At 44.5% G+C, this 25922-nt stretch overlaps 1 protein-coding gene across 4 annotated transcripts in view; it reads left to right on the plus strand.

Annotated features, from left to right (window-relative positions):
• Nucleotides 1–25922, plus strand: part of pikfyve (phosphoinositide kinase, FYVE finger containing) — a 215381-nt gene that overhangs the window by 150539 nt on the left and 38920 nt on the right. For 3 of the 4 annotated variants that reach the window (XM_070876033.1, XM_070876034.1, XM_070876035.1), the window contains 8 exons: nucleotides 4599–4770; nucleotides 4909–5087; nucleotides 5876–5989; nucleotides 6083–6191; nucleotides 6302–6456; nucleotides 7771–7861; nucleotides 8611–8671; nucleotides 10043–10198. In XM_070876033.1, coding sequence (XP_070732134.1) covers nucleotides 4599–4770; nucleotides 4909–5087; nucleotides 5876–5989; nucleotides 6083–6191; nucleotides 6302–6456; nucleotides 7771–7861; nucleotides 8611–8671; nucleotides 10043–10198 — 1037 coding nt within the window. Of the gene's footprint in view, nucleotides 1–4598; nucleotides 4771–4908; nucleotides 5088–5875; nucleotides 5990–6082; nucleotides 6192–6301; nucleotides 6457–7770; nucleotides 7862–8610; nucleotides 8672–10042; nucleotides 10199–25922 lie in introns of those variants that run through there. The other variant, XM_070876036.1, reaches the window with a different exon arrangement.

A 25922-nucleotide genomic window follows, 5' to 3' on the forward strand; every position in this document is an offset into this window, starting at 1 on the left:
ATAGAAAATAGGTGCAGGAGCAGGCCATTCGGCCCTTCAAGCCAGGACCACCATTCAATATGATCATGGCTGATCATGCAACTTCAGTACCCCATTCCTGCTTTCTCTCCATACCACTTGATCCCTTTAGCTGTAAGGGCCACATCTAACTCTCTTTTGAATATATCTAATGAACTGGCCTCAACAACTTTCTGTGGTAGAGAATTCCACAGGTTCACAATTCTCTGAGTGAAAAAATTTCTCCTTATCTTGGTCCTAAATGGCTTACCTCTTATCCTTAGACTATGACCCCTGGTTCTGGACTTCCCCAACATCGAGAACATTCTTCCAGCATCTAACCTGTCCAATCCCGTCAGCATTTTATATGTTTCTATGAGATCCCCTCTCATTCTTCTAAACTCCAGTGAATATAAGCCTAGTCGATCCAGTCTTTCTTCAAATCAGTCCCGCCATCCCGGGAATCAGTATGGTGAACCTTTGCTGCACTCCCTCAATAGCAATAATGTCCTTCCTCAGATTAGGAGACCAAAACTGTACACAATATTCAAGGTGTGGCCTCACCAAGGCTCTGTACAACTGTAGTAAGACCTCACTGCTCCTATACTCAAATCCTATCGCTATGAAGGCCAACGTGCCATTTGCCGCCTTCACTGCCTGCTGTACCTGCATGCCAACTTTCACTGGCTGATGTACCATGACACCCAGGTCTCGTTGTACCTCCCCTTTTCCTAATCTGTCACCATTCAGATAATACTCTGCCTTCCTGTTTTTGCCACCAAAGTGGATAACCTCACATTTATCTACATTATACTGCATCTGCCACGCATTTACCCACTCACCTAACCTGTCCCACAAGTCACTCTACAGCCTCTTAGCATCCTCCTCACAGCTCACACCGCCACCCAGCTTAGTGTCATCTGCAAACTTGGAGATATTACATTCAATTCCTTCGTCTAAATCATTAATGTATATTGTAAATAGCTGGGGTCCCAGCACTGAACCTTGCGGTACCCCACTAGTCGCTGCCTGCCATTCTGAAAAGGATCCGTTTATTCCTGCTCTTTGCTTCCTGTCTGCCAACCAGTTCTCTATCCACGTTAATGCATTAGCCCCAATACCATGTGCTTTAATGTTGCACATGAATCTCTTGTGTGGACCTTGTCAAAAGCCTTTTGAAAGTCCAAATACATCACATCCATTGGTTCTCCCTTGTCCACTCTACTAGTTACATCCTCAAAAAATTCTAGAAGACTTGTCAAGCATGATTACCTTTTCATAAATCCATGCTGATTTGGACTGATCCTGTCACTGCTTTCCAAATGCACTGCTACTACATCTTTAATAATTGATTCCAACATTTTCCCCATTACTGATGTCAGGCTAATCGGTCTATAATTCCCTTTTTTCTCTCCCTCCTTTTTTTAAAAAGTAGGGTTACATTAGCTACCCTCCAATCCATAGGAACTTACCCAGAGTCTATGGAAGTTGGAAAATGACTACCAATGCATCCACTATTTCTAGGGCCACTTCCTTAAGTACTCTGGGATGCAGACTATCAGGCCCTGGGGATTTATCAGCCTTCAGTCCCATCAATTTCCCTAACACAATTTCCTGACTAATACGGATTTCCTTCAGTTCCTCCTTCTCACTAGACCCTCGGTCCCCTAGTATTTCCGGAAGGTTATTTGTGTCTTCCTTAGTGAAGACAGAACCAAAGTATTTGTTCAATTGGTCTGCCATTTCTTTGTTCCCCATTATAAATTCACCTGATTCTGACTGCAAGGGACCTACATGTGTCTTCACTAATCTTTTTCTCTTCCCATATCTATAGAAGCTTTTGTAGTCAGTTTTTATGTTCCCTGCAAGCTTACTCTCATACTCTCTCTTCCCCCTCCTAATTAAACCCTTTGTCCTCCTCTGCTGAATTCTAAATTTCTCCCAGTCCTCAGGTTTGCTGCTTTTTATGGCCAATTTATATGCCTCTTCCTTGGATTTAACACTATCCCTAATTTCCCTTGTTAGCCATGGTTGAGTCACCTTCCCGTTTTATTTTTACGCCAGACAGGGATGTACAATTGGTGAAGTTCATCCATGTGAACTTTAAATGTCTGCCATTGCCTATCCACCGTCAACCCTTTAAGTATCATTTGCCAGTCTACTCTAGCCAATTCGCGTGCCATACCATCGAAGTTATCTTTCCTTAAGTTCAGGACCTAGTCTCTGAATTAATTGTGTCACTCTCCATCTTAATGAAGAATTCTACCATATTATGGTCACTCTTCCTCAAGGGGCCTTGCACAACAGGCATGCTAATTAATCCTCTCTCACTACATAACATCCAGTCTAGGATGGCCAGCTCTCTAGTTAGTTCCTCGGCGTATTGGTCTAGAAAACCATCCCTTATACACTCCAGGAAATCCTCCTCCAACGTATTGCTACCAGTTTGGTTCGCCCAATCTATATGTAGATTAACGTCACCCATGATAACTGCTATATCTTTATTGCATGCATCCCTAATTTCCTGTTTGATGCCATCCCCAACCTCACTACAACTGTTTGGTGGTCTGTACACAACTCCCACTAGCGTTTTCTGCCCTTGGTGTTCCGCAGCTCTACCCATACAGATTCCACATCATCCAAGCTAATGTCCTTCCTTACTATTGCGTTAATCTCTTCTTTAATGAGCAACGCTACCTCACCTCCTTTTCCTTTCTGTCTATCCTTCCTGAATATTGAATACCCCTGGATGTTGAGTTCCCAGCCTTGGTCACCTTGGAGCCATGTCTCCGTAATCCCAATTACATCATATCCGTTAACAGCTATCTGCGCAATTAATTCATCCACCTTATTACGAATGATCCTTGCATTAAGACACAGAGCCTTCAGGCTTGTTTTTTTTTAACACTCTTTGTCCTTTTAAAATTATGTTGTAATGTGGCCCTTTTTGATTTTGCCTTTTATTTCTCTGCCCTCCACTTTTTCTTATCTCCTTTCTACCTTTTGTTTCTGCCCCCATTTTACTTCCCTCTTTCTCCCTGCATAGATTCTATTAGTTTAAACCCTCCCCAACAGCACTAGCAAGCACTCCTCTTAACATTGCCCAGGTGCAGACCGTCCGGTTTGTACTGATCCCACCTTCCCCCAGAACCGGTTCCAATGTCCCAGGAATTTGAATCCCTCTCTTTTGCACCATTCCTCAAGCCACGTATTCATCTTAACTATCCTGCTATTTTTACTCTGACTAGCACTTGGCACTGGTAGCAATCCTGAAATTACTACCTTTTGAGATCTTTCTTTTAATTTAACTCCTAGCTCCCTAAATTCAGCTTGTAGAACCTCATCCCGTTTTTTACCTATATCGTTGGTACCTATATGCACCACGACAACTGGCTGTTCACCCTCCCCCTCCAGAATGCCCTGCAGCCTCTCCGAGATATTCAGGGAGGCAGCATACCATCCTGGAGTCTCGATTGTGGCCGCAGAAACGCCTAGCTATTCCCCTTACAATAGAATCCCCTATAGCTCTCCCACTCATTTTCTTGCCCTGCTGTGCAGCAGAGCCACACATGGTGCCATGAATTTGGCTGTTGCTGCCTTTCCCTGATGAGTCATCTCCCCCAACAGTACCCAAAACAGTATATCTGTTATCATGAACCTTCATAAAACAGTGGTTTGGCCTCAACTGGAGTATTTTTTCCAATTCTGGGCACCGTACTTTAGGAAGGATGGGAAGGTTTTAAAGAGAGTGCAGAAAAGATTTACTCGAATGGTTCCAGGGATGAGGGACTTCAGTTACGTGGAGAAGCTGGGGTTGTTCTCCTTGGAGCAGAGAAGGTTGAGAGGAGATTTGATAGAGGTGCTCAAAATCATGAGGGGTGTAGCTAGAGAGAAACTGTTCCCATTGGCAGAAGGGTCGAGAACCAGAGGGCACGGATTTAAGGTGATTGGCAGAAGAACCAAAGCCGACATGAGGAAAAACTTGTTTATGCAGCGAGTGGCTAGGATCTGGAATGCACTGCCTGAAAGGGTGGTGGAGGCAGATTCAATTGTGGCTTTCAAAAGGGGATTGCATAAGTACCTGAGGAAAAACTATTACAGGGCTACATGGAAAGGGTGGTGGAGTGGGACTAGCTGAAGTGCTGTTACAGAGAGCTGGCATGGGCTTGACTGGCCGAATGACCTATTTCTGTGCTATAACCATTCTATATTCTACGCTTTTATGATGAATAGAATAAGGAACGTGCTTATTAGGGTAAGGGATTTTCTGCTAATTTCCTTATTGGTTTGCATACGTATGATTTGATGATTTTATTTTGTTGCTCTAGTTCAATCTTAAGTTCTTGGCAAAAAATAATGTGCTTAATTTTGCAGAATAGACACAATTGGACCTTTGTGGAAAACTGGAAATATTTAATTGTGGGCAAAGCCACTGCTATATGGTTTTCATGAAAAGCTGGACAGAATCACAAAATAGAATCCCAAAACACTAACAAAAATTCCAAAATCCCATATATTAAAAACAAATTGTGAGCCGCAAAACCTTTCTGGCTTCAAATATTTAAGTTTTGATACATTTCCCTAATTTTTTTTCTTTGCAGACCCTCCTATCAGTGTCCTAGCATGTTCTGTGAAACACCAATGGTACACCATATACGCCGTTTTGTGCATGGTAATGGCTGTGCACAGATTGTATTAAAAGAGTTGGATTCTCCCGTTCCTGGCTACCAGCACACAATCCTAACCTACTCTTGGTGCAGAATATGTAAACAGGTACTCCAGAATAATCACTTGCCTGAAGATAACCATTTCATGAGAATAAAACTGGATAACATATTGCAGGATTTAAATAGTGTTTACCAGATGTGTTTTGTTTTTACAGTATATGTAATATATTGTGTACTATTGTAGGTAACTCCAGTGGTTCCGCTCTCCAGGGACTCTTGGTCCATGTCCTTTGCCAAGTATCTGGAGTTAAGGTTCTATGGCCATCAGTATACCCGTAGAGCAAATGCAGAGCCTTGTGGTCACTCTATGCATCATGATTATCACCAGTATTTCTCCTACAATCAGATGGTTGCTTCCTTCAGGTAACTAAAAGAGACCAATCTACAGTGCTCATAATCAATGTTTTTAAATAAAAATTTTGTTTGATAAAACATCTTAGAACAATCTAATGTTCAGGAAAGTATATAAATCTTCAATACTGAAGTTGATTGTTCATAATGGGAGATGTGAAATATTCCTATCCACATAGTTCTATATTATAGTTTCATGCAAATCATCTTGTGGGCATGGTACATATAGTAAATTAACTCTCTCATTGATATAAAAACACTTGAGCAACAAAAATGCATCCATCTAATTATAATCTTGTATGTCCATGTTTTTTTGTTACATGATGTGCTTTATCAATCACTTGCCTTAATTGTGAAGCACCAACTCCTTTTTTATTTGGAGTATTTTTTTTTTTAAGTGCTTACTGGCCTGAAGTGGTATGATTTGTTCATTGCCTCCAAAATATGTCCTTGGCTGTGTATTAACCCAACCCTATAATATTGTGGCTTATAGTAACATCTTAACTAACTTCAATATCCTGTACGTAATGGAACGTGACTGGTCATCCTGCACTTCTAAAACTGCAGTAAAAGCTCCTTGTGGACAGAATAGAATTGTGCTGAAGCCTGTAGAGTATGATGAAATCGGAAGGACTTAGAGTCACTGCATTGTTCCAGAAAGAATAACCCTGTGTGTCAGGAAATCCGAACCCACCCCATTTTAAACAAATAATTGCACCATTTCTCAGATACTAATTTATATAATCAATTTGCTATTGCTGCCATTGATTGACAAATGTGTTAACTTTTTATTCTATCAGCTTTGCCCCCATCAGGATGCTTGAAATTTGCCTTCCACCACTAGAAATATGCATCAAACATCAAATGCCATCAAAGCAATTGATTATCCAGGACTTGAAGGATTTTTCACAAAAGTAAGTTTGAACTCAACTGAGAACACAATTCCTTCTGCTTGTGTAAGGATAGTTTTATTAAGATGGTTGCTAACAAAAACATCTGTTATTTAGGGTATCACAAATCTATTTAACAGTGGACGATCGCCTTGTTTCCCTGAAAACTGATACTTTCAATAAAACAAGAGAAGAGAAAATTGAAGATTTGTTTGCACAGAAAGAAGTAACTATCTTTTTCACACCGGTTTAAAATCGTGATTGAAACAATGCCAACTTCCTTATAAGTAAACCTTATTCCTTCTTGAGGCTGAAGTGTATTATTTGTTGACGCAGATGGAAGAGGCAGAGTTTCGAAACTGGTTTGAGAAAACTCAGGCAAGGTTGCTGTCCTCCCCAATCGACAACCCCCAACAGTTGCTACTTGTGGACGATTGCTTAATTACCAAGAAACAGAACTTGTGCGAGTTATTACAGGCTTGGAATAACAGGTGGAGTTGGGGCTACTTTAATCACTGTTCAAATACTGGTATAGTTCATAGTGATGGGTTTTAATACATAGTGACCACTGAGGGTAGTTGTCTTTTAACTTTGCATTATTGTGTATCAGTATACACCAGGTAATACTGGAAAAAATTGAGAGGAATGATTGTGAAATCAATTAGTATTAGTGACATTAAAAATAGAAATGCTGGAAATACTCCGGGCTGGATCGGTGGTGAGTCAGGTGGGAAAGTGTTTATTTTCCCCCAGTTGGTCAGGACCCCACTGTGAACCTGCCACCATGTGCCTTTACCAAATGTTGGATCTGCCAGCGCTGAGCAGACCTGACCTGCAGCGGCGGGGAAGGCAGTTAAAATCAGTAACCAATGTTTTTTTTTCCCCAGTTTTTTGGATTTAACAGGTCGCCAACCGGTTTTCCGCTGTGCCTAGGCCTCGTCTGTGAAGCTGAGGCCGGAGATCAGTGGCCATTGAATCAGCTGATGAGTTGACCGCTTCAAATGTCAAGCCAAAGCTCCCTTAACCTCAAGCTTCTCTAAACTGCATTTCCACTACCTATTCAGGATGCTGCAAGACTTTACACAAGTCTCCATCCAGTTTGACCTCATTACATCTCCCACAATTGACAGATTGCTTCTGTCATCTCTACTTCACCTGCCATCTATTCCAGTAGTGCCCTGGGTGCCCTTGAAACACACTCACCTTGGTCCTCAGAATTCCACCACGATCAGCCCCACCACCAGCAGCACCAGGCACACCAACAACACCAACCTTCTCCGCAATCAACTGATGCTGCACAGGGCATCGGCACTCAACCACATTGCTTGCCGGGATGCTAGGAATGGCCTCACCATGGCCAAATTTACTTCACTTGACACTGAATATCCTGGTTGCATATGATGCGCCAGGTTAGCACCACCCCACACCAACACCAGCCCTCAAACTTTTTCCAGTTCTGACAAAAGGTAATCGACCCGAAATGTTAACTCTGTTTCTCGCTTCACAGATTTTGCCTGACCTGCTGAGTATTTCCAGCATTTTCTGTTTTTATTTCAAATTTTCAGCATATGCAGCATTTTGCTTATGCATTAGTAGTAGTGACTCTGTATTTATATAGTGTGTGGTCATGGCAGTTTGGTTGACGAGATTATTTAATTGCCAATTGTCTAATTTAGTTGATGCAATTACTAAAGTCTTGGTATGTCATAATTTGCCACATGGATTCATTCTGTTTAGGTAGCGCAGTAGGTACTATTTAAATTTATAGCACAGCACCGTAAATATTAAAAACCACTTTATTGTAGACTACAGGATCTATTTCAACAAGAAAAAGGACGGAAACGACCAACAGTACCACCAAGTCCTGGCAGATTGAGGTCAACTGAAGAAACTAAGGTATTCAACTTCTTGACTAATTGAGTTCATACCAATAAGTCAATGAGTGCCTTCTGGAGCGGTCTTTTTCTCGGTTTACAGTTTGCATTTAGGCCCTCTTTGCTTCAGTGTCTAGCTGTCCTAAGGTGACCCTTCTTTCTTTTCTGTTCCCAAAAGGTTGTTACCAGCAAAGCAAAAGTGATTTTTCTGAATGTGAGACACATTTTCCCATCAATTTTTCCAATGATTCGAGTAGCTGAGGGCATTTGCATTGCTTCTTGTATCAGGCAATTGGAATCTTTTTTTTTCTGAAGTCATGACTCTGATTGCTTGGAACATTATTGAGCCCCAAATCTCAAATTGTAAACCTCCTTACCCCTAACTTCCTCCCCAAAAAATGCTGATTAATTTAGGTACTACTAAGTTTGCTCATACCACTTGCATATCATTTTAACATGTTGCTTATGTGTAGAGTGTTGAAAACTAGATTAAGTTGGCTAGAAAATTCAGCCTGCTCTCTGTTTGTTTGTTTTTGTGTTTTAGTTGGCGGTCTTGTGTGGGTTTAAGGGTTTCCATCTGTATTTTCCATCTTTGATGTATAGAATTTTAATGGTCAGTAACATGTATAGCAGGTTCTAAACAAAATGTTACATGTGTTGCCAATTACCTAACTTTTAATGAACTTACTGTGCCCTGATCATTTGTGGATCTTTCAAACTTTTTTTTAAACTTCCATTTGTTTAACAGTGTATATTTATTGTCTTTCACAGAGCAGTGTACTGGATACTTCGCCACGAAATTCTTCCTCAGGATTACAAAATGGCGACAAAGGTTTGACTTAGCTATTTAAAAAAAAATCTGATCAGTTTGAAAGATCCCTTATTATGTCTGAACTTAAACCAAACACCACTTTTATCAAGGACTTTCCGTACTATGACTGTAATCATGTCCTTAATTAGTAAAGTCAATCCCTGGCCAGTAGATTGCCTCTGTGGTATTTGAGGAATTTAATGTTTAATTTTGAGGTATCTAATATTTAATTGCTATTATTGCTCCTTTTACAGGAGCTGGTCTCAAACTGCAGGAAGCTTACCAGTGCTCTGTGCTGATTAAATTTCCCAATCTTGGGAGTCTCTCAACCTTGGCTCTGCCAATCTACATGTCAATTCTCTGGACTTGGGTAAGCCAGGGGCATTCCTACAAGGAGAGTGCACGCTCTATATTGGGCAGACAGTAACTTGGATTTCTCAGTAGCTCGATTTGGAGACTCTCAAAGATTGGGTTTAGTTTCAGGACACCCAACTGGGAAAAAAACATGAGAACTAAAACAACCTGATCCACAGTGATTCCCTCGAGGGCTAGACTGCATCAAACTTCTAACCGAGCAAAATAAATCTTCCAAAAGAGAAGACTGAAAAGATTTCAAACATAACTTTCCAGTCTGCTGTAATGTGGTAAAGAATGTCTGAAGCCTGGATTTGGAGGGTTGAAGTGCACACTTGTGAACTAAATTACCAAAAGCTCCATGTGTTTGTGTGTGAAGTAAAATTCTTCTGAAATGTTACGTTCTCACCTTAATCACCAGTTTCTTCACTTCTCATTTTGGGGGGGAAAGAATGTGTGTGTGGGGGGGTGGGAGAGGGCGGTATCCCTATGTGATCCACTATCTGTGACGACCAGCGTCCTGCTTTACCACTGCTGTGCAACCAGCCAAGGTCACTCTCCCTCTACTTTCCCTCCTGTGGGGAACCCCGGCCTTCACTTGGCAATAACTCACATGTCTGTACTAACTGTCAATTGAGGATTGAGGGTGTAAATGTATATTCTCATTTTGTGTCACAATGAAGCACCACAACCATGCCCAAAAGGTTGAGTGACAATTTGTTTTTGATTCTTCCCAAAACATCTTCATTATGATCAGAAATTGAAGTTGTATTGTGTTCACTATAGAATGAATATCTCCACTCTCTTTATCCCTCTCTCCCTCTATGACACACACTGTATATATGTACTATTGATACAACATGCACTCATTTATCAGGTGGGAGCAATCTTCAAGCACAAGTTTAATCTTATTTTGGTGAATCTTTATTTTAAGTTTATTCAAAATAATTTGCAGATGCAATAAAACAATTTAGCACCAGGTTCTGTGGTCTTAAACTTTTGAAGCCATAGTTGATGAAAATCAATTTCTTTTTGCAGAGGATCGCTTATTGACCAATATGGCAGCTGCTTCTACAAACAATGCCAATTCTCAGTTGCCCTCCTCTCCAGATATATGCACAGAGCAACTGTCTGCTGGGCCCATCATTCCCACTGTATCGATTACCAGTGACCAAGATACCAACAGTGCTGATGGTAGGTAATTCATCAATGTTTTTTGCAGCATCAGTGATGTATTTACATTGCTGTATATTAAAGTTTGAGGACATTGAGTATTAATAACTTTTGTAGTGCAGCAAAATGTTTTAGTACAAATGCCAAAAGATACTGGGATTCATTCTTTTTTATAAATTCATAACAAAAGGTTGTCGCGCTTATAAATATTGTTTTGCTCGTGGGCTTGTAAATCCAGGCCACAATAGTTGGAAGTTTAAGTTGATCTTATTCAGCCTGTTTCTGCAGCTCACTATGTACCAGAGTGAGTAGCAGTTTTTTCCTCCCTAAAAGCAGCTTTGTGTTTGACTCTAACTTAAAATCCAAATATGCATTAGTGTTTTTTTTTAACGTTTTGACCTGGTTGAGCACGTCAAGCGGGTGTTGATTAGATAAATTATTCGGATAAATTTGAAAGCTTCCTCTGCTTTTCTCCAACAATGTTCCTTAACACAATCCTCAGAAGATTATCCACTATACATTTTTATTTTCCCATCGTAAAATAAGGACACTTTTGTGCTGTGGATTGCACTCACCAACAGTTGGTGAAACTACTTTCACATAGAACAAAAGGCAACTTTAAGTGTCCTATCATTTTGGGCTGAATTCAGACTGTGGTGAAAAGTTAGTGTGTGATAAACTACAGCGTCGGAGAGACGGAGCAGGAGTTCATGAGGCCTATAGAGGCCAGCGGGAGTCCGGGGATCGGCGGCAGCATCGGAGAGGCGGAGCAGCAGCGTGGGTGAGGCCTTTCAAGGCCCAGCGGAAGTACGGGGATCTGCGGCAGTTTGAGAGGCGGAGCAGCAGCGTGGTTGAGGCCTATAAAGGCCCAACGGGAGTCCGGAGATCTGCGGCAGTTCGAGAGGCAGAGCAGCAGCGTGGATGAGGCCAATAAAGGCCCAGCGGGAGTCTGGGGATCTGCGGCAGTTCGAGAGGCAGAGCAGCAGCGTGGATGAGGCCAATAAAGGCCCAGCGGGAGTCTGGGGATCTGCGGCAGTTCGAGAGGTGGAGCAGCAGCGTGGGTGAGGCCTATAAAGGCCCAACAGGAGTCCGGGGATCTGCGGCAGTTCGAGAGGCGGAGCAGCAGCGTGGGTGAGGCCTATAAAGGCCCAGCGGGAGTCCGGGATCGGCGGCAGCAGTTCGAGAGGCGGAGCAGCAGCGTTGGTGAGGCCTATAAAGGCCAGCTGGTGCAGCTGCAGCAGGGAGGCAAAGAAGAAGTAGAAAGAAATCGAAAGGTGACATCACAGTCAAGGGGGTAAGTGATTGGCTGGTGATTGGTAAGTAGTTTTTCTTTCTTTTCTATATCAGCAAGTAACCTTTTAACATTGTTGCCCAATTAAGTTAATCTAAGGGTTAAGTCATGGCAGGAGAGCTCGGACACGTGTTATGCTCCTCCTGTACTATGTGGGAACTCGGACGCTTCCGATGTCCCTGACGACTACGTGTGCAGGAAGTGCATCCGCCTACAGCTCCTGACGGACCGCATTGCAGCACTGGAGCTGTGGGTGGATGAACTCTGGAGCATCCACGATGCTGAGAATGACGTGAATAGCACGTTTAGCGAGTTGGTCACACCGCAGGTAAAGGGTACACAGCCAGATAGGGAAAGGGTGACCAACAGGAAGAGCCGTGCAAGGAATGTAGTGCAGGGGTCCCCTGCGGTCATCCCCCTGCAAAACAGATAAACCGCTTTGGGTACTGTTGAGGGGTATGACTCATCAGGGGAAGGCAACAGCAGCCAAGTTCATGGCACCGTGGGTGGCTCTGCTGCACAGGAGGGAAGGAAAAAGAGTGGGAGAGCGATAGTGATAGGGGATTCGATTGTAAGGGAAATAGATAGGCGTTTCTGCGGTCGCAACCGAGACTCCAGGATGGTATGTTGCCTCCCTGGTGCAAGGGTCAATGATGTCTCTGAGCCGGTGCAGGACATTCTGAAAAGGGAGGGTGAACAGCCAGTTGTCGTGGTGCATATAGGTACCAACGATATAGGTAAAAAAAACGGGATGAGGTCCGACGAGACGAATTTAGGGAGCTAGGAGCTAAATTTAAAAAGTAGGACCTCAAAAGTAGTAATCTCAGGATTGCTACCAGTGCCATGTGCTAGTCAGAGTAGGAATCGCAGGATAGCTCAGATGAATACTTGGCTTGAGGAGTGGTGCAGAAGGGAGGGATTCAAATTCCTGGGGCATTGGAACCGGTTCTGGGGGAGTTGGGACCAGTACAAACTGGACGGTTTGCACCTGGGCAGAATCGGAACCAATGTCCGAGGGGGTGTGTTTGCTAGTGCTGTTGGGAGGAGTTAAACTAATATGGCAGGGGGATGGGAACCTATGCAAGGAGGCAGAGGGAAATAAAAGGGAGACGGAGGCAAAAGATAGAAAGGAGAAGAGTGAAAGTGGAAGGCAGAGAAACCAAAGGCAAAAAACAAAAAGGGCCACATTACAGCAAAATTCTAAAGGGGCAAAGTGTGTTTAAAAAGACAAGCCTTAAAGGCTCTGTGCCTCAATGCGAGGAGTATTTGGAATAAGGTGGACGAATTAACTGCACAGATAGCAGTTAATGGATATGATGTAATTGGCATCACAGAGACATGGCTCTAGGGTGACCAAGGCTGGGAACTCAACATCCAGGGGTATTCAACATTTAGGAAGGATAGACAGAAAGGAAAAGGAGGCGGGGTGGCGTTGCTGGTTAAAGAGGAAATTAATGCAATAGTAAGGAAGGACATTGGCTTAGATGATGTGGAATCGGTATGGGTGGAGCTGCGGAATACCAAAGGGCAGAAAACGCTGGTGGGAGTTGTTTACAGACCACCAAACAGTAGTAGTGAGGTTGGGGATGGCATCAAACAAGAAATAAGGGATGTGTGCAATAAAGGTACAGCAATTATCATGGGCGACTTTAATTTACATATAGATTGGGCTAACCAAACTGGTAGCAGTGCGGTGGAGGAGGATTTCCTGGAGTGTATTAGGAATGGTTTTCTTGACCAATATGTCGAGGAACCAACTAGACAGCTGGCCATCTTAGGCTGGGTGATGTATAATGAGAAGGGACCAATTAGCAATCATGTGCGAGGCCCCTTGGGGAAGAGTGACCATAATATGGTGGAATTCTTTATTAAGATGGAGATTGACACAGTTAATTCAGTAACTAGGATCCTGAACTTAAGGAAAGCTAACTTCGACGGCATGAGGTGTGAATTAGCTAGAATAGACTGTCAAATGATACTTAAAGGGTTGACGGTGGATAGGCAATGGCAAGCATTTATAGATCACACGGATGAACTTCAACAAGTGTACATTACTGTCTGGAGTAAAAATAAAACAGGGAAGGTGGCTCAACCGTGGCTAACAAGAGAAATTAAGAATAGTGTTAGATCCAAGGAAGAGGCATATAAATTGGCCAGAAAAAGCAGCAAACCTGAGGACTGGGAGAAATTTCGAATTCAGCAAAGGAGGACAAAGGGTTTAATTAGGAGGGGGAAAATAGAGTACGAGAGGAAGCTTGCCGGGAACATAAAAACTGACTGCAAAAGCTTCTATAGATATGTGAAGAGAAAAAGATTAATGAAGACAAACGTAGATCCCTTGCAGTCGGACTCAGGGTGAATTTATAATGGTGAACAAAGAAATGGCAGGCCAATTGAACAAATACTTTGGTTCTGTCTTCACGAAGGAAGACACAAATAACCTTCTGGAGGTACTAAGGGACCAAGGGTCCAGTGAACAGGAGGACTGAAGGATATCCTTATTAGGCGGGAAATTGATGGGATTGAAGACTGATAAATCTCCGGGGCCTGATTGTCTGCATCCCAGAGTACTTAAGGAAGTGGCCCTAGAAATAGTGGATGCATTGGTGATCATTTTGCAACAGTCTATCGACTCTGGATCAGTTCCTATGGACTGGAGGGTAGCTAATGTAACACCACTTTTTAACAAAGGAGGGAGAGAGAAAACAGGTAATTATAGACCGGTTAGCCTGAGATCAGTAGTGGGGAAAATGTTGGAATCAATTATTAAAGATGAAATAGCAACGCATTTGGAAAGCAGTGACCGGATCGGTCCAAGTCAGCATGGATTTATGAAAGGGAAATCATGCTTGACAAATCTTCCAGAATTTTTTGAGGATGTAACTAGTAGAGTGGACAAGGGAGAACCAGTGGATGTGGTGTATCTGGACTTTCAAAAGGCCTTTGACCAGGTCCCACATAAGAGATTGGTGTGCAAAATCAAAGCACATGGTATTGGGGTTAATGTACTGGCGTGGATAGAGAATTGGTTGGCAGACAGGAAGCAGAGAGTCGGGATAAACGGGTCCTTTTCGGAATGGGAGACAGTGACTAGTGGAGTGCCGCAGGACGGAGTGCTGGGACCCCAGCTCTTTACAATATACATTAATGATTTGGATTGGGGTACTGAAGTTGCATGTTCAGCCATGAACTCATTGAATGGCGGTGCAGGCTAGAAGGGCCGAATGGCCTACTCCTGCACCTATTTTCTATGTTTCTATGAAGGAATTGAGTGTAATATCTCCAAGTTTGCAGTTGACATTAAACTGGGTGGCGGTGTGAGCTGTGAGGAGGATGCTAAGAGGTTGCAGGGTGATTTGGACAGGTTAGGTGAGTGGGCAAATGCATGGCAGATGCAGTATAATGTGGATAAATGTGAGGTTATCCGCTTTGGGGGCAAAAACACAAAGGCAGAATATTACCTGAATGGCGGCAGATTAAGAAAAGGGGAGGTGCAACGAGACCTGGGTGTCATGGTTCATCAGTCATTGAAAGTTGGCATGCAGGTACAGCAGGCAGTGAAGAAGGCAAATGGCATGTTGGCCTTCATAGCTAGGCGATTTGAGTATAGGAGCAGGGAGGTCTTGACTGCAATTGTACAGGGCCTTGGTGAGGCCTCACCTGGAATAATGTGTTCAGTTTTGGTCTTCTAATCTGAGGAAGGACGTTCTTGCTATTGAGGGAGTGCAGCGAAGGTTCGCCAGATTGATTCCACGGATGGCTGGACCGACGTATGAGGAGAGGCTGGACCGACGTATGAGGAGAGACTGGATCAACTGGGCCTTTATACAGTGGAGTTTAGAAGGATGAGAGGGGATCTCATAGAAACGTATAAGATTCTGACGGAACGGGACTGGTTAGATGTGGGAAGAATGTTCCTGATGTTGAAGTCCAGAACACAGTCTTAGGATAAGGGGTCGGCCATTTCGGACTGAGATGCGGAGGAACTTCTTCACTGAGAGTTGTTAACCTGTGAAATTCCCTGCCGCAGAGAGTTGTTGATGCCAGTTTATTGGATATATTCAAGAGGGAGTTAGATATGGCCCTTACGGCTAAAGGGATCAAGGGGTATGGAGAGAAAGCAGGAAAGGGGTACAGAGGGAATGATCAGCCATGATTTTATTGAATGGCTGTGCAGGCTCGAAGTGCCGTATGGCCTACTCCTGCACCTATTTTCTATGTTACACCATTCTATGCAGATGAACTTAAAAATAGTTAAATTAAAACTAGTGATGTGTACGCAAGGCATTCTTGCATTAGAGCTTATTAAGTAGTATTGTCTGCTTCTGCTTTCAAAGTGTGATCGATTTTGATGCACATCAATCTGAAAAATGAACACAGCTGACTTGTTTGGGTTTGCAATCTGTTTTCCTCTCGTCGTTAATATTTTATCCCATATTAATGCTCCTAATATGCACTTGGAGCTTTGCCTCGTGTGGACAAACTGATCGAAAAGAAATTACAAACACATACATCTTTAATTTTTTGACGTATTATATTTTAATCTAGTCAAAGCTCAGATTCTATTTGCTGAACTTACTTATCTGCCACAAACTTAATTTAAATTGTGGCAACATAAGTTGTCCACAAATGGAGAAAGCAAGATTTAATGTATTTTTATGTCATGGTCATGATCCTTTTAATCTATTTTTCTAAAAGCATGTATTTTTGTTTTCTGTTCTGTCTTGGCCTGTCCTGTCCCCCGATCTTCTTTGGTTACTCGTCTCTTGTGGTTAAGTGATTGAAACAGCTTGCTCACTCAGTTACTTTGAGCTGCTCTGCAGGTGACCAATATACGGATTTGAAGACAATTCTCCCACCTGCTTCTCTAGGGTGTAGCTTGTCCTACTTTTAGCACTTCTCCGTAGCAGCCACGTAGTGTACAAGTGGAATATGCCTCTGACAGCTAGTCCAAGTATTCAGTTCCTTTTTAAGCAAAACCTTTTTTTAACCCCATCCACCTTTACTGACTAAGCCAACCTGAAATTAGGTCTCATTTTTCACTTCAAAAACAAACCTTTGGAGTCAGCTTTCCATCAATTTGGAGGTAGTTCTTTAAATTTTGACATGATCACATTAGAATGGTAAGTCAAACTTTTTACAAGTTTTTCAGCTGCCTTTACCGAGTTCAGGAAAGCAAAGCCCCTATTGAGAAGTTGGTGAGCGGGTCAGCAGGCACGCTGAAATCAGTAGATTGAAATCAGTAGACTCTGTCAAGGTATCACAGTGAGGGAGGTGAAAACTAGAGGTTATTTTCACTTTCAAATTGTTCATGAAATAAATTAATGCGTTTACATGTTCATTTTGGTAAATGTTCTAGAAATAAAAGATACAGGGCCCAAGTTTCCACATGATTTGCACCTGATTTTTAGGAGCAACTGGTGGAGAACGGACTATCTTAGAAATCGCAATTCTCCACATTTTTTTTTCTGCAGTTCTAGTCAGGTAGAACAGTTCCACTTTGGAACAGAATTTTTTCTTCAAAAGGGGGTGTGTCCAGCCACTGACGCCTGATTTGAAAGTTTCCACAGTGAAAACATACTCCAAACTAACTTAGAATGGAGCAAGTGAAGATTTTTGTCGAACTGAAAAAACCTTGTCTACACATTAAAAAATCAGGCGCAGGTTACAAATTAGGCGTCCAGAACAAGGTGGGGGGGAAGGGAAGTCATTAAATTCTATAATAAATCCTTATTTATACTTATACAAATAATTATACAAATAAATCCAACCTGAATAAACATTTATAAGCAAAGAAAAGATTAAATAAACCATCTTCCTACCTGTGTGAAAGTGTGAAAGTGCCAGGGTGAATTCTGCAGGAAGCCTCAAGTTGAGGCAGCCGTTCGTTCCCGACGGCAGGGGGGAGGAGGAAGCCGTTCGTTCCCGCGGGGGGGGGGGGGAGGAGGGAAACAGCTGCCTCAACTTTCTGAGGCTTCCTGCAGCCTTCTCACTGCTGCAAGAAGCCTCAGTGCTGATGTGCTGATGGCAATGTGCTTTTATTAAAAAATGTTCAAAAATTAAACAGCTACAAAGAACTACAAAAATGGCCGAGTGCCAATGTTTCCTTCACACTGCGCGTGCGCGAATGCTCCAACGCGCACGCACAGCGTTGCCGGCAAGAAAAAAACTAATTTAAATGGTACTCGCCCCCTCCCACTTACAAAATCGGCGCGAGTGTAGGCTCCGCCCCCCCTGGGCGCCGTGCCAAGCAGATATTGAGCTGCAGGGCACTCCAGAATCGCGCGTTTTTTTCCCGGCGCCCTTTTCGGCGCGAAAAACGGGCGCCCAGCTTGGAGGGGCACCCGTTTTTTATCGTGTGGAAACTTGGGCCCACAGTGTCAACTTGGCCTAGTAGTAACATTCTTGTCTCCAAATCAGATAATTGCGGGTTCTAGCCCACTCCAGGTACTTGAACACGTAATGTAGGTTGGCACTTCAGTTGACACTTCACTGCAGTACTGAGGATTGGTGCATTGTCAGAGGTGTCATCTTTCTGATGAGATATTAAACCAAGGCCCTGTCGACCTGATCAAGTGGAGACAAAAGAACCCATTGCACTGTTTGAAGAAGAACAGAGAAGTTCTACTGACGTGGACCCTTGCTGTGATGCTTTTTGTGGAACCTTGCTGTGTGTGGCTGCCATGTTTACCTACAGTGACTACACTGCGAAAGCAATTCATTGCCTGTGAAGCACTTTGGTTGGAATACCCTGAGAATACATATATTGTGTATGGCAGTATATAAACTTCAATTTATTTCTTTATACTTGGTTCTTTCTTCAAGCCCCCTCAAAAAAGCACTAATGTATGAAGAAGTAAATGCCATTGTTTGAAAACTTATTCTTCTGATATTGTTTTTTTCTGATTGTCAGATCTGAGATATTATTTTGCAATTTTTTTTTTCTTGTACTAAGTTCACACTTAATAGGCTTGGCATATTTTCTCTTTCCCTTCGCTAAAATTACTTATTGTGAAATTAAATCTTTTATTTTTCTTAATACTAACTAAAAATGGCATATCTTCAGCTCTCAAGAGCTGAAAGGCTTGAGCTCCAAATTCTAAAGTTAAAAGCAAACCTGGGCAACAGCTTGAAAAATGTTCATTTAATATTTTTTATTTTTGAATTCTATTCCTGTGTTTCATACTTGCACTGGTACTGATGGAATGAACTGACTATATAAACTGGCAAGTTGTATGTATTATATCTCAGCACGTTGGGCTCAAGTTTAGGCTCGAATTGCTCCTATTTTTTTGGAGCAACTAGTTTAGAATGGAGTATCTTAGAAATTGCAATTCTCGGCATTTAGTTTGCTCCAATTCTAGTGAGTTAGAATAGTTTCGTTTTAGAACAGTTTTTTTTCAAAAGGGGGCGTTACCAGCCACTTAGGCCTGTTTTGCAAGTTTAGTCAGCAAAAACTTACTCGAAACTAATTTAGAATGGAGTAAGTGTAGATTTTTTGTACGCTCAGAGAAACCTTGCCTACACTTTATAAATTAGGCGCAGGGAACGAGAGATTGGTGGGGGGGTGCGGGGGGCAGCGGAGGGAAGCTGACAAGCATTAAACACTTCACTTTTACAAATAAAGAGCCATCATCAATAATAAATGATAAATAAATCAACCAATAAATCAATCAATAAATAAAAAATTAAAAGTTTCTACTCACCTACTGCAGTATCCGGACCCCTCCAAAAGCCTGCTGGGACGGCCCCCCTCCCCCAGCAGATTCCGGGCCGCCGCCCAAGACTTCGGGTTGGCCCTGCTGACGACAAGGATGCCACTTTGGGCGGGGCCCACCCCAAGCAGATGTCAGACCGCCACTCAGGACTTCCGGCGGGCCCCGCCACCACCGAGGACCTCGGGCGGGGCCCACCGCCGGACCGCAACCCAGGACTTCGGGTGGGCCCTGCTGCCGCCGTTGACGCTGAGGACTTCAGGCGAGGCCCACCCCTAGGAGATGACGGGCCGCCGCCGCGGAAGAGGTAAGTACTGTCAGGCCACTCGACCCAGGATAGGGGCGACGTCCCTTTGGCCAGGGGTAGGTAGGGTCGTCGCTCGGAGACAGGATGCGCTGGGAGGGCCAGGAGCTACTGCGCATGAGCGCAGCCTCCACTGCGCACACGCGCAGCTGCCTGCACTGTTTTTGGCGCAGTGCTGTTGCTCCGCTCCCAGCAGCTCCTGCCACGCCGAGCTGGAAACGGGCCTACAGATATCGGAGAATCGCAAGGTAAGTGTTCGGCGCAATTTCTGTTCTACAAATTAGGCGGGCCGCTCCGATGTGCGCCGTTCTAGCGGGGGCCCGAAACTTGAGCCCGTTATTTGGACAAAATGATTGTAACCGGTTTAATTATTTAGACAAAGTGTACAATAGACACAATATATATTTTACATTAATGAGCAACAATTGTACACAGAATAGCAGTTGGTGGGAATTTGTTATAATTGAGGACTTCAGTTGATTAATTGTAAAAGTCTGTGCAACTAAACAGTGTTGTATATAATTTGGTAATCTTTGTACAGGTGCAGTGCCGAGAATCCGGAGTTCCGGAATACGGAATGTTCCGGACTCGGGGATGGTTGGTGGTAGGGTCGTCCAGAATCCGGACCCGATGACCCTGTCAACCTCGGGAGTCCCGTCGCTGCCTGACCTCTCGCCTCGCCACCGCTCGCATTGCCCCGCCGCTGCTGCCCTTACCTCCGGGCCTCCTCGTCGGGGCCCTCCCGACACTAACAGCTCCTCGGCGTGGCCGGCCCAACGACATCCTCCTCATCAGTAATCCCCCCACCCTCCCCTTTCTGACGTTCCAAAATCCGGAAATATCTGATCCTGTGCGCGGATGTTTCCAGATTCATGATGTCAGAAAGCAAACCGAAATTCCAGAAAGCCCGGAATTCGGAACGGCCTCAGTCCCGAGGGTTATGGATTTTAGGCACTGTACCTGTACTTCTAAGTTTTCACAGCCTTGGGCTGTGGTGTCTAAATTGGCAGTGTGACTCTCGTCTAAAGTTAAAGGGTGTTGTTCTGTCTCTTGACCAGAGGTATAATGAAAATTCTCTGGTATATCCTGTAATATAGTTAGAGAAGCTTGTGATGCAATAAAACTTACACCATTGGCACATTGGCACATTGGCAAGTTGCAGAAACCCCAATGTCCTACTGATTTTACCAGAACTAACGATTTTAATAATTTATATATTTTTTTAAGAAATGGGGCTCCTTTGCGCCTCCCGTTAGCGCTTCCGGGGGCCATAATGGGGCGCAAATGGGTTTGCAACCAGGTGCAGCGAGATCAGCGACTTCTGCTAAATTTGGCAGGAATTTTGCGGCGGCGGTAAGATATTGCGTCCCGATCTCCTGTGCCTGGAGATCGGGATGTAATTGCCGTGCACAGCACCCCGGTAGCACCCCGTATGAAAATTTCCCTCTTGTGCCCTGCTTGTGCGCTTACCGTTAACGACAGGAAGAGAAGGCAGCTTTCAGTTGGTTGGAGGAGAGCTATTTAAAGGCGTCAACATCCGGTTTAGTTTTAATCAGCCAAAATGCTGCCTTGTTACTTTCACTTGGGCAAACAGGCCTTATGACCGATTTGAGCGTTTTGGAGTTTGAGTGTTCTGGTTCATAAAGATTCTTGAGTTTCCTTGAGCGGAGATTTGAAACTGCAATTATTTGGATGCTTTCATGGGGGCTGTGCTGGCACAGGCCCTCGCCCTCCAGCGTCAACGTTGGAGGCAACTGAGGTGCAGAGATAGGAGGTCAACAGGGCTCAACAAGTGGCCCTACCCACCCAGGGTATTCCGGCAGCAGTTCTACATGAATTTCACCTGAGGAACGGTGTATTTGAATGCTCCGCAAGGACGTAGTCACAGAGCTCTGCCACCTCCTGCAGCCCCACCTCGAGCCTCAGACCAGGGTGACCACGGCTCTTTCAGTGGCAGTCAAGTTCACCATCGCGCTCAATTTCTACATTAGTGGATCCTTCCAGTGTGCAACAGGTGACATCACCAACATCTCCCAGTTTGCTGTCCATTGCTCCATCCGCCAGATCACAGATGCTCTGTACAGAAGGAGAAGGGACTACATTGTGTTCCCCATGATCGGAGAGAAGCAGCAGGAGCATGCATGTGGCTTTGCCAGGATAGCGGGCTTCCCCATGGTGCAGGGTGCCATTGACTGCCACATCGCTTTATGGGCACCTCATAACAATCCTGAGGTATTTCGTAACCGCAAAGGCTACCACTCACTTAACGTGCAGTTGGTGTGCAACCACACACAGCGAATCCTCAACGTCAATGCCCGCTATCCTGACAGCAGCCATGATGCCTTCATCCTGCGTCAGACCAGAGTGACGGCTCTTCTCACCACATGAAGCTTGCAGCTGACTGCTGGGAGACCAGGGCTATTCTCTCTCCACCTGGCTCATGACTACCCTCCTCAACCCCAATACTCATAGTGAAGACCATGCTGCCACCAGGAACATCATTGAGCAGAGCATCGGAGTGCTGGAACACGGTTTCGTTGCCTTGACCACTCGGGAGGAGCCTTCCAGTACTTGGTTGAGAGGGTGTCACTTTTCGTTGTCATCTCCTGCATGCTGCACAACTTGGCCAACATGAGGGCACAGCCATTGCCACCAGGCGTAGCTCCACCACATCAGGGGGAGGAGGAGGAGGAGGACAAACAGCAGCGACTGAGGAGGCAGCCACTCAGCTGGACTTATGGACTGCCATAACCGCCTCATCAGACTTTGTTTCCAGTGACTTTGAGACCTTTTTCCGGTTGCTGAGCACGTCCCCATCATTCCATCAACTTGTCATTCCATACCTCACCCCAAAACTGAAACGAGACAGCACCAAATCTGCAACATTCCAGTAATGAATTTATCAAAAACCATTAACCACATATTTACAACAACAATATTGACTTCTCACCCTTGTGCAAACCCTTACCTCCCCACTTTACAGTCCCTTTTCCTAATCTTCTGCTTCAATGTAATTTCTCCCTAGTGGCTGCAGCAGGGCTGATGGAAGGCTGCTGAGTGTCGGTGCCAGAGACTACAGATGGCCTTACAGGATGCCCTCGACGAGCTCTGGGCCTGGAAGGCCCGGCTGTACACTACCACCTCAAGCAGCAGTATGGGCTGGCTGGATGATGGGCAGCAATAAGTGCAATGGCGGAGTGGTAATGGCGGGATCCGGAATGCTGTCATCCTGAGAGAAGACAGCAGGTTCTTGCTCCACTGACCCACTGCCACTCCCCGAGGCAGCACCTCTGCATCCCTACCAATCTACTGGAGCACAGATTGGTGGCCTACTGCGATACCGTGAGATTACCGGTGGATTGTGGTGGACCGAGTGACAATAGCAGCAGACAGAGCTTGTGTGGCATCCAGCTAAGTCTGAGATTCAATGCCAACCATTGTCTGCATTACCGCACTAAAATGTTGCGTCACTTACGCCTGTGCTGCAATGGAAGCTGCCACATCGCCCATGAAAAAGCGTCATGAGGTTTGGATCCGCACAGGTCTGGGAGTCCACCATAAGAACATAAGAAATAGGAGCAGGAGTAGGTCACATGGCCCCTCAATCCTGCTCTGCCATTTAATACGATCACGGCTGATCCGATCATGGACTCCGGTCCACTTCCCTGCCCGCTCCCCATAACCCCTTATTCCCTTATCATTTAAGAAACTGTCTATTTCTGTCTTAAATTTATTCAATGACCCAGCTTCCACAGCTCTCTGAGGCAGCGAATTCCACAGACATACAACTCTCAAAGAAATTCCTCCTCATCTCAGATTTAAATGGGCGGACCCTTATTCTAAGATTATTCCCCCTAGTTCTAGTCTTCCTTATCAGTGGAAACATTCTCTCTGCATCCACCTTGTCAAGCCCCCTCATAATCTTATATGTTTTGATAAGATCACCCCTCCTTCTTCTGAATTCCAATGAATAGAGGCCCAACCTACTCAACCTTTCCTCATAAGTCAACCCCCTCATCTCCAGAATCAACCTAGTGAACCTTCTCTGAACTGCCTCCAATGCAAGTATATCCTTTCTTCGTAAATATGGAAACCAAAACTGCACGCAGTATTCCAGGTGTAGCCTCACCTATAGCCTGTATAGCTGTAGCAAGACTTCCCTGCTTTTATACTCCATCCCCTTTACAATAAAGGCCAAGATTCCATTGGCCTTCCTGATCACATGCTGTACCTGCATACTAGCCTTTTGTGTTTCATGCACAAGTACCCCCAGGTCCCGCTATACTGCAGCACTTTACAATCTTTCTCCATTTAAATAATAACTTGCTCTTTGATTATTTTCTGCCAAAGAGCATGACCTCACACTTTCCAACATTATACTCCATCTGCCAAATTTTTGCCCACTCACTTAGCCTGTCTATGTCCTTTTCCAGATTTTTTATGTCCTCCTCACACATTGCTTTTCCTCCCATCTTTGTATCGTCAACAAACTTTGCTACGTTACACTCAGTCACTTCTTCCAAGTCGTTCATATAGATTGTAAATAGTTGGGGTCCTAGCATTAATCCCTGCGGCACCCCACTAGTTACTGATTGCCAACCCGAGAATGAACCATTTATCTCGACTCTCTTTTTTGTAAGTTAGCCAATCCCTCTATCCATGTTAATATATTACCATCAATCCTGTGAACTTTTATCTTGTGCAGTAACCTTTTTATGTGGCTTTTATCTTGTGCAGTAACCTTTTTATGTGGCACCTTGTCAAATGCCTTCTGGAAGTCCAAATACACCACATCCACTGGTTCCCCTTTATCCACCATGTTCGTCACATCCTCAAAGAATTCCAGCAAATTTGTCAAACATGACTTCCCCTTCATAAATTCATGCTGATTCTGCCTGACCGAATTTTGCTTTCCCAAATGTCCTGCTACTGCTTCTTTAATAATGGACACCAACATTTTCCCAACCACAGATGTTAGGCTAACTGGTCTATAGTTTCCTGTTTTTTGTCTGCCTGCTTTTTTAAAGAGGGGCATTACATTTGCAGTTTTCCAATCTGCTGGGACCTCCCCAGAATCCAGGGAATTTTGGTAAATTACAACTAATGCATCCATAATCCCTGCCACTACTTCTCAAGACCCTACGATGCAAGCCATCAGGTCCAGGGGTTTATCTACCTTTTAGTCCCATTATCTTACTGAGTACCACCTCCATTGTGATTGTGTTAAGTTCCTCTCCCCCCATAGCCCCTTGACTATCCACTGTTGGAATATTGTTAGTCTCCTCTACCGTAAATCCTCTGCAGAGTGGAAATGGTGGGCACCCTGGTGTGCACAGAGCACACTGCAATGTTGAAGGCAGACTCCTCCACGCTCCTTACCATTGCCGAGAGGCTCTCGGGCACCCTTGTATTGCACATATCTTCTCAATGCATGACCATCACCCTTCTTGTGAACGCCTCCCCATCGAGGTCCTCATCTGATTCCTGTGCAGCAGAACTCCCACGCGAATTCGCTCTCCGGGGAGCTGGCTCCCAGGGTACCCTTTCCCCTTGGCCTTGCTGCTGCACGCAGGTCCCTTGTGCATCACCCAGGCAGCCCTCTATTTAACTTTCCTCTAAAGATCGTGTAGTGCCAGTATGTGTGAGGTGGTGCCTGCGGGTGAGAAATGCAGTGACGCGTGCTTTACTCTTCTTCATCTTCCTCATTCTCAGTGGGTGGCTCGGACAGGCTGCTCATTTGTTTGTTGATTATGTGAAAGCTAAAGGCACAAGACTCGCATTAAGGTCGGGGCAGGAATGGAGCAAGGAATGCAGATGTTATCAGGAGCTGTAAAATTATAAAACTTGAGCTTTGAAAGATGAGAAAAGGAGAGGGGATGAAGATACCTTTGTGCCCCTAACGGGGTTGACGTTGCTGACAGCCATAGCGCCCACCATCTGCTGCCAATGAGTTGCAACACTCAAGGTCTGAAAGCTGCTGGAGCTGTGCATCAGCCCTGCCTGTTGTCTGCTGCTCCCTTCTATTGTGGGCCATCTTGGCCTGCAAAAGAAATGAATGTGTCTGAGTCAGAGTCCAGCTATGTGTTTGGGAGATATGCTTGCCGTCGTTGAATAGCTGTGATAGTAGCGAAGGCATGAGATGTGGATGCGAGTTTGAGTAGCTGCAGATGTTTGGTGGGGGTGTGGTGAGATTCCGATGCTGATATGTAGGACCTGTTGAAGCATGTACTCACCCTGACCATCCAACTGAGGTCATTGAATTTCTTCCGGCTTTGTGTCAAGTTGCGTTGCACCACGCTACTGGCCGAGACCTCTTGGCCACTTCCCTCCACATTGCCCTGAAGACACGTGGCAATGGCCTCCTTCCAGTGGCCGGGGACAGCACTGCCCTCTTTTGCTTCCCTCCAGCCATCAATGCCATATCTGTGAAACGAT

This window comes from Pristiophorus japonicus, chromosome 3 (genome assembly GCF_044704955.1).
Source record: "Pristiophorus japonicus isolate sPriJap1 chromosome 3, sPriJap1.hap1, whole genome shotgun sequence".
In the NCBI taxonomy this organism is placed as follows: Eukaryota; Metazoa; Chordata; class Chondrichthyes; family Pristiophoridae; genus Pristiophorus; species Pristiophorus japonicus.